The following is a 9,652-nucleotide window of genomic DNA, read 5'->3' as shown; positions in this document are numbered from 1 at the left end:
GTAACTCTAATTGCATAAAGTACAGCAGAAAACATAAAAGCCTGTATTTATCTTTCAATAATGTTAAGAAGTATTTTCTTCCTCTACTTGGGAAAGATAGATGTTTTTATTTCTGAATCTCCCTAACAGCACATATGAACAAATCACAGGTTTTACAAAACACAAATGCAGTGGATTTGTAATTTTTTTTTTAACCACATGAATTTATAGGTTGTCAAAAAAAGTCACCCACCTGGTTTATGATTTGAATCATGCAACTGTGTAACTTATGATGTGATATGAGTCAAATGTAAATAATATATCTAATCATTGCTCTGCTTTCACAGCAGCTCATGGTTATCTTCAGAGTACAGATCAATGTGCTAAAAGAAAAAAATGAAGAACTAAAATAAAGCAAAATAAACGTAACTAATGACAAACTAAAAATATTTGAAACAAATTACAATAAACTGTCATGTAACCGCCACAATTGTCACAGAAATGAACAGAAGAACAAAGCACTGTTAATGAAGCTACATTCTGAAGTAACAAAGTATTGTAAAAGCCAGAGACAAGTGAACAAAAGAAATTCAAAATAAGGATTTATTTTTTAAAAAGCACACAGTGAACAAGTGACAAAATATTAAATCAGCTGTTGTAGCTCCCTTCCTTCTTTATTACAAAATGGGAGTATCTTTTTGAAAGGTTTGTTAGAAGAGAGCAGTAAGGGGCTCTGACCCTTGACTAGGGCTTGCAGGCTCCACTACAGAACAATGAACACTAACACCATGCACAGAATGGTACATGCAAAAGTGGGCATCACCCTGTTTATCTGGATGGAGATGACCTGGGCAGCAGTGGCAGTGGTTGACCTTTCTGCGTGTTGAAGGACTCAACAGCAGCTGTGTTCCCTTCTTTCTCATTTCTCTGATATTGCAGCCTCACCTTTCTTTCACAACTGCCTTGCTGGCTTTCACTAGGCAAAAAGGAGGGATTTTGGCTGTGCACAGTATGTAGCTGCACTGCTGCTCCACAGACCTCCTCCAGGTAGCAGAGGTTAGATACAAATCTAGGTTTTTGTGTTACTTCATACAATTGAACTGAAGAAAATGTGGCTCTGTTGTTTGTAAGATCTTAAAACTTACATCAAACACTTTATCTGAGGCATTCAAGATGCCTTACCAGACTCATTTTTTGATCTTGCCTTCACAGCAGAGAAGTGAGGTGATAATATGAGTTTGGTAATCTGCTGTAAAATTCTATGGCAAATGAGATGGTTTCTGTTTTTTATACAAGATACGACCTGTATTACATGTTGAATTTTTCAGTTTGAAAAAGCAAGAGGAGGGCAGGATGAGAGTTGAAAGTAAGATATCTACGAGCAGAAAAACACACTATGCAGTGGAGACTACCGAAGACTACACAGATGATGTTTTCCAGTGAAACTACAAACTTCTTTGTCTTCACCAAAATTTTACCTCAAGCCAGCAAACTTCAGATAGTTATTTCAAGAACTAATTATTTATCATAACTGAACTGGGACAAAAAAAAGGTGCCATATCACAGTTATGGCAGAACCGCCCACAGGAAACCAGGTTCCAGGTCCTACAGTAGTAACTGGAATGTACAGCTCCTATATAACATACAAAAAGCCTTTCCATACTGTTTTTACAAAGTCACAGATAAAAGCAAGGAGGTCTGAGCAATAGCTTTTGTAAAGTGTGACATTCTGAAATGTTTGTGCCAACATACAAACAGCACAAGTTACTGAGGGGCAGTTACCCTGACCACAGTCTGTGCAGGGGAATGAAAACTGGCATAAGGCTCTGCCAAGAAAGACAAAGGTCATAAAGAATAGCAGTTATCTGCTTCCATGGGAAACAGATCCTCTCAAACAAAACTGACTGAATGTTCATAAGATTACAGTCTGACTGAGTAAAGGTGAATGCAAAGATACAATGGACTTCTGTAAGGCATGTGACATGTTTTTTTAATGCAATGACATAACGTTGTATTGGATTTACGTGGAAAGGTTTGGTGAGGGTGACGGGGGACTGCAGGGCTGGCTTCTGTGAGAAGAGAGAAGGAGCTGCCCGCCATGTTGGACAGAGTCAGTTCCAGCTGTCTCCAAAACACTGTTGGCCAAAGCTGAGCACCATTAGCTGGTGGTACCTCTGTGATAACATTATTAAAAAAGGGATAGAAAACTGCTCTGAAGCAGCTGTGAAAAAAGTTAGAAAAATGCAAGAGAACCAACCCTGCACACAAAGTCAGTGAAAAAGAAGGGAGTGGAGGTGCTTCACATGCCAGAGCAGAGATCCCCCTGCAGTCCATGTAGAATACTGTGGTGAAACAGGTTGTTCCCCCACAGCCAAGGGAGGACCATGTCAGAACACTGCCACGCTGCAGCCCATGGGTACCCAGTCTCTTCCTAAAGGACTGTACCCAATGGATAGGACCCATGCTTGAGCAGTTCTTGAAGAACTGCAACCCACTGGAAGGACCCGTGTTGGACTGATTTGTGAAGGACTGTATCCTGTGGGACAGACCCCACACCAGAGCAGCAGCAAAGTGAAAGGAGAAAGCAGCAGCAGAGAGGAACTGTTATGAACAGACCACAACCTCTGTTCCCCCTGCACCACTCAGGGTGGGGAGGAGGTAGAAGAGTCAGCAGTGAAATCAAGCCTAGGAAGAAGCAACAAAAGGTAGGTTTAGTTTTGTCTTTGTTTCTCACCATCCTACTCTATTTTTAACTTGCAATAAATTAATCTTCTCCAGGTCAAGTCTGTTTTGCCTGTGATGTTACCATCACATTTTGGTGAGCAAACTCCCCAACTTTATCTTGACCCACAAGTTTTTTCATTCTTTTTTCTCCTCCTGTATCGCTGAGAAAGGGGAGTGAGAAAACAGCTTGGAAGGCATCTGGCAGCCAGCCAAGGTTAACACTGCCTCCCCCCCAGTCAATAAAATGCATGATAAATGAATAAACAATTGACTTACTCAAAATTAGCAGTCAAGATGGACTAATGATATTTCATATTCTTAGAGATTTGAGAATTATAAAAATTACAGCTAATAAAATTTGCACATAACAAGAAGATTGGCTGAGAGAAGTAATATGGAAGGGGCTCCTACACAGAAGCTTAAGAACAAAGCATTCAGGTCATGCTTCCCGAATAAGGGACAATAACATTTCAATCAGTTCCTCTGAAAAGACTGTGTGGTCACGATAAGCATGAGCTTCATGTTTGATGCTGTAGCAAAAAGTGCTAATGTGGCCACAGATGGACAAACAAGGGAGAGGGAAACAAACTTAAAGTTAAAACTGAATTCAATCAGTGGATAAAGTGATTTTTATCCTGAACAAGGCACTTGTGAGAATGACATAGGAAATCTCCATCTCATTCTTTATGCTCTTGTTTTTAAAAAGAGCTGTTAAGTGTTGTAATGCAGCCCACAGAAAATAAGTAGAGGGAGACTTCTTGAGTCCACTTTCCTATGCTTATCAGAAAGAAGACTGAGAAAGGACTTGATTTCTTGGCATTGTTGAAATACAGATATATCAGCAGATCAAAGGACACTTCAGGTTCCTAGAGAAAGACCTCACAAGAATAAACATCTATAAGCTACAAACATTTTAAACAGCTGAGATAGACAATGAAAAACGGACATAAGTAAAACTAGAAGTTCTTCTCATTTGATGCCTTGAAACTAGAATGATTTGCTATTCTAGAAAATCTGATATAACAGAACACAAGGGTTTAGGCCAGGACAAATGAAATTGTATGGGCTTTGGCATGCCAAATGTCAGAAGGAGCCAAGCAATCTTCCCAGCATCAACAGCTCAATCAGTTGAAGTAAGCCAAAGACAACTTGTTTTCTCCAACAGAGCAGTTTGGATGATGCTCAATATGCACTGTTGATCTTGAATGTTTCCATTCTTTTAATCACTTCCACCTGACTTTATTCTGAAACAAACCTCAAAATTGTACCAGTTTCCTCACATCATTTATAGAGCAATATTTCTCAAACATCTTAGAGTATCTTGGATGTTACTAAGCTGTCAGACGCTTCTTGCAACTTCCACTCTTAAGTTTTACTGTGGGTTTTAAACATACCCCTGCCAACAGGAAGCGCTTCTGCATTACAGCACTGATCGATGAGTTGATGGCAGTGTTCCACCATGGATTCCAACTGTGCTTTGTCATAAGAAACTCCCAAGAACCTCACCAGTTGCTCAACCATTGTTGCTAGGTCCTGTAAGAGAGCATTTAAAGATGAGTTTATTTTACAGTATTTTAAATGATTTTTTTTGTATGAGTTTAAATACTTCAAAGTGAATTACATCCTGATGAGTGGGAAAAATATCAATGAAAAAGTTGCAGAAACATCACCGTAAAAATTTTCCCACCTTCCTATTTGCTGAAAGTAAACCCACATATTCCAAGTAAGTCGGGGAGAACAGATAGGAAGCGGAGTGATGCTGTGATGCTACCAGCTTTCAGCAGCATCCCTCACTGAGGTGTTAGGAATATACTGTTATTCAAAATAATGGGTTTGAAATCATTGTTACTGAATTATTAACATTATTCTGATTATATTACAACTTCTAGCATCCAACTCCATGAGAAGGTTTAAGAAAAAATACAAGCTGAAATTATATAAATGTGCATTTTGAAATATTCTTGCTAATTCTCAAAAATATATTATTACAATAGGAAATGGAAATTGATGTTCTATGTACTATTTCCATTATATTTCTGATTTAAAACACAGTGGATTTGTTAGCCAGTGCACTGTAAGGACGTTAGAATTATGTTCACCTTATGCTACATGATCATCCCCAATTAAGATTGATTCCCATACGATAGTAAGATCAAATAATCAGAATAAATGCCAAATATATAGGAGAGAGTGATACCTCTGTTCTCATTGATACAACACACACTAAGACGTTTATTTTAAGTGAACGCCCAATGTTGAGGGCACCAAGCATTGAGCAGTTACACCTCTCTGCCTTCTGTGCGAGCAACGGAGCACCTACACATGCAAGTGGATTCCTGAGCAAATTACTGCTTCTACAAAAGTGCTGACAGTCCATGGAACGAATTGAATGCCAGTACTTTAAAAATGGTATCAGACATTAGGAAGCCCAACTATGGAAACACGAACCATTTTTTTCCCTTCATATGTTTTAAATGCTACAATGCTAAAAGCAATTAAAATACCTCTTTGCTACATGTAACCTACCTTGTGCATATCTTCATACTTGAGGAAAAGCATGTTGGCATCCATGTGATGTTCCCAAAACTCTTGGACATGTTCAAACCAAGAGCCATATCCTACTACAGGTACAGGAGATATTATGATAGGCATATACAAAAAAATACTGTTATTAATTCCTCTTCAAAAAATGAAAAAAAAATAATTGGAGAGGTTCATAGCCCCAAAAGAACCACCTAGTTTTGACCCATTGCCATGCACATCAATGAATTTAATTGAAAAAGAGTGTTTCTATCAGTTTGGAATATTCAAAAGCGCTAACCTGTCATAAAGAAAAAATGTTCAACTGAAAATGTAACTATATTTCACTATGAACCTCTCTAGAGCTCAGTATTAGTAATGCTTGACTACTGCACAGAAGTGGAGTCAACATAAACATTATATAGATAGTTTTGCAGAAGGCAAATTTTCAGTGGCTCTAACCTGTGTGAATTCCTGCAATTAGCATTATCACACTGCACCTTCCATCATCTAGAAGCTAGATACTCATTAGTGGAAAGTTCCATAGAGCATCTTTTATGATGGACAAAAAACCTGCTAACAACCATTATCTTTTCTTCATTAGATAAGTATTGAGGAAACAGACTTATAAGTTTTCTTCACTGTCATTCTCAGAAAACTGAAGATGTACTGACAGAATACTCTATTTATCATTACATCTTTTGTCCCCTCTAAAATTTAAGACCTATTCTCTTCTGTTTTAACTTTCTTAGTACTTCCATGCAACTGACACAGTTATGCCAGAACATGGTCTCAGGTATACTGTAGCCAAGGTGCTACGCTGGGAAGGCCTACGTTCCCAGTTCTGCTCCGGCAGTGGTTACTAGAAATTCTAACACACACACTACCCCAAATTTTCTTCCTTTATTTTCCAATTCTCTGATAAAGTCCATATTTGTGCTGATTTCAGTCCATCTGCATGTGTATAGCAGAGGTACAGACACTAGCATTTATTACCCAGAGAGTATCTTTTGCTGCTAATATTACCAAAATGAAAACTGGAGGAGAAATGCATTCTGGATATTACTTTCTTACCAGTGATAAATTCCCCAAAAGTATGTCAGATAATCAAGACAGGAGCTAAGCAAATACGGTGAGCAGTTTTACACATTTTCTCAGTATTTTTAGTCATGTTTATCTCTACAGCAAACAGCACTAGAAAACATTTAACTTTTTAGCTTTGTATTTTGAAGCCACCTTTTCCCTTTGAAAAAGTACAATTTCATTTCGGTATATGAAAAGTTTTCAATGCACAGAAGTCAGTTTCATATGAGAAAGAATACGGAACTTCCCTTCTATATTAGGCCTTTTAATATATCTTTCATGTGTCTCCAGTCTAGAAGTTCCTGCTCACAGGCTACAGACAAGATTCCCATTCCTGGGGAATGTAGAAGAAAAAACTGAAGGTGCACTAGAACAGGAGGAGATCATTCACCCTCCCTGCACAAAAGAAATTGACAAAGGTTATAAAGCCTGTTAACTAACCTCCACTGGCAGGCTTTTACTTTTTAATTCCCTTTAGTATTCTATTGCTTCTTTAGCATCAAGTCCTCCATATTCCAACTTTAAGGAAATTTGGATCTAGAAGAGATCCTGGTCTCAGACCAGATCACAAGGTGTCGCGTGGCTTCTTAGCATCACATTAGGGTATCATAGAGAAGATTTTGTAGAAAAAGAATGCAGTAAAAAAATTGCTATTTTTTTTTTACTCTCACTAGCTACATGTAACAATCCGCTGCCAAAAAGCCCAATGATAGCCAGTTATGTGAGAACATAGGGCTTGCCCTCCCCCTAAGTTTACTGAGTTGGTGCAACAGAGCTACTTATGGTAGTGCAGTTGGAATGGGAACAGTTGGTGGGCATGTCACAATACAGCCCTTGCTCAAAGGAGTTACTGGGTATCCATCTACTGAGCTGCTGTAATGCAGGTTACTGTATTCTCATTTCAGCGGTATATTTTCAGACAGTAGCAGCCTACAGCTGCTTTCTTACTCACTTCGACTTATTGATATATTTCTACTGATGTACTCCATGAGCTCAGTCTCATGCAAAACTAGAAATTTTTGTGCATTAATTGATATCTTGCTAGCGACAAATTTCAAGTTCCAGAATTAAATAAGAATATTAAAGGAATTACCATAGCAAATGTTTCTTGAGGAGCAGAAAGACTACTGAAGTAGGTAAGCATAGAAAACTGAAAGCAACAGGTGCCAGGCACATTCACCACTTTTCACAGGGTACCTGCTGCCTTGCAAACGGAATTTTAAAAAATAGAGTAGACCAGAATTTGCCTGAGTGAAGTAGAATGGTATCAAGCCCATGGGGTGAGTAATTGTAAGGCAGTTATTAAGAAGGCATGGCCACAGTCCACATGGACTAAGTCTATGCAGCACTATATCTGTAGCAACCTCCCTACTCTATAAACAAAACAACTGCACCTTTATCCACTTCATTTCTGTACTTGTAGAGGGAATGCAGAGATGAAAATACATGTGTAACAGCATGTGCACATGCTCCTTACACTTGTCATTCATAAACCTTCTGCAGAACTCCTGAAATGTTCCTCTGTAGCTCATGGTTCTTAGGGAGCGGTGAAACTGGTAATAGGACACCACCAGGTCTTTGGGGTTGCGAGCCATGTATATTACCTACAACAGCGAGAGAAAGTCATCTTAAAAGTCCCCCCCCCCCCCCCCATTTCCCAAAGCACATAAACAACTGCTGCTGGTTCAGCTAAATAAACATTAATTTTTACCTTTGAATTGCCATTATGGAGGTCTGAAGGCAAAAAACGATACGGTAGGTGGCTTTTTATCAGGCGAGGAGATGTTAGTTCCTAAGATAAAGCAAAGAAACATTTCTTATTGTGTATTAGTTCTTGGCACATCCTGAGCTGCCCTGAGCCATCATACTTGACGTCCTTAACCGTCCTGAGTCACATTCACTAAGTCACTTATTAAATTAATAGGGGTCTAGGTATTAGGTCAGGGAATTGCATCTTTTTCTTAAATCAAAAGGACGGATAATGCATATGTGCAGAAATTGTAGAAATTGTTGTGTGGGGTTTTTGTTTTGAAACTACTTCCATTTGTAGGACCTTCTCAAGAAGAGTGTAACTGTAGCATTATTGGTGTAACACTAACTTTGTTTCCTCTGATACTTCCACTAAAATTCTGTGAAGAAAAGAAGCTCTAAATAAGGAGCTTCAGAAAACCCTTAACTTCTTAACTTCAAAATTATAACCCTGCAGTTTATTTTATCTTCAAAAATAGGCCTAGACAGTCGAGAGGTTTATCTTGAGAATATTAACACTTTTCAAACAGAAAGCACTTTTCTATCATAATTTCAGAAAAAAATGTCTTATGACACAATCTCTCAGGAGTTAAAAGCTGCATAAACTGGTATTAGATCAAGTTGCTAGCACATAGTATTCATAATGTGTAACCTCAAACTAAACCTCTCACTACTGCCACCACATATTTGCCGTGAAGTAACAACGAGGTTTCACTGGAATAGGGTCACACAGTGAAAAAGAAAAGCAACCTCTGACCCCTAAATGCTCTCAGCTTAAAAGCAGGCTGATGCTGCAGTTGTCAGTGACCAGAACTAGCTTAGATCTATCCATGCCAGCCTTAGCTAGCACAATTCATTAAGCACTGTAGAAGTTCTAGAATGGAGCCTAGTATTTTGGCTAATCATTCCAATATATGACTGTATTTAAAGTAGTTACAGCAATAATAAAATCACACATGCCATGCCACTAGTCTGAGTGATTCTTAATAACATGGAAATCATTTCAAGCAGAATATTCCAAACTCCTCTAACCACACTACAGAGTCTACAGATTCACAGACCCTGGGTCTCTAAGGATCTAGATGTGCAAATCCAGAGTACAGGGTCTATAGATCCACAGATCTCTGTATGTGTAGTTCTTTTGCAAATTCAAGAAAGGGATCAAAGCAAATCAGTCTTATTTGGGGAGCTTCCAAGGAAAGGAGGCTTAGAACTCTCTTATTCAAGAAATCCATTCTCAAGATATTTAGGATGTTGAGAAACATGTTTTAAGACAATACATAAACAAGCTTAATAAAAGCAGCTTCAAAATAACCCAATAATACTCTGAATCATTTCAACAAACTGAGCAAGTCCAGTGATGAAAAGGACAAGGACACAGGATGAGATGAAGTGATAAATATGGAGCCTACAAAAAAGATATCCAAATGCTGAAAGACTTTCTTTGCAATACATTGTACCTTGATGATGTCCAGACCAGGCTGAGGGTACTCTAGGACTGGAAGTTGTTCATCTATATTCATTAGTCCAATCTCATCTGGATCAGCTCCCTGACTCACTAGATAAACCACTTCCTGTAGCAAGCCTGTGCCTGCAT

At 38.5% G+C, this 9,652-nt stretch overlaps 1 protein-coding gene across 4 annotated transcripts in view; it reads right to left on the bottom strand.

Annotated features, from left to right (window-relative positions):
* Window positions 1-9,652, bottom strand: part of SULT4A1 (sulfotransferase family 4A member 1) — a 32,972-nt gene that overhangs the window by 3,082 nt on the left and 20,238 nt on the right. The window contains exons 3-8 of one of the 4 annotated variants that reach the window (XR_013953968.1): window positions 9,516-9,646; window positions 8,018-8,098; window positions 7,784-7,910; window positions 5,230-5,324; window positions 4,098-4,236; window positions 233-362 (exon numbers count right to left, since the gene is read on the bottom strand). Coding sequence is in view for 3 of the 4 variants with exons in the window: in XM_080601031.1 (XP_080457157.1) it covers window positions 2,411-2,664; window positions 4,098-4,236; window positions 5,230-5,324; window positions 7,784-7,910; window positions 8,018-8,098; window positions 9,516-9,646 (827 nt within the window). In the remaining variant the exon portion in view is untranslated. The other 3 variants (XM_080601031.1, XM_080601032.1, XM_080601033.1) reach the window with 3 other exon arrangements.

The sequence above is a fragment of the Anser brachyrhynchus genome, assembly GCF_964034855.1.
Source record: "Anser brachyrhynchus genome assembly, chromosome: 1".
Lineage (NCBI taxonomy): Eukaryota > Metazoa > Chordata > Aves > Anseriformes > Anatidae > Anser > Anser brachyrhynchus.
This window is presented reverse-complemented; position numbering and strand designations above follow the sequence as displayed.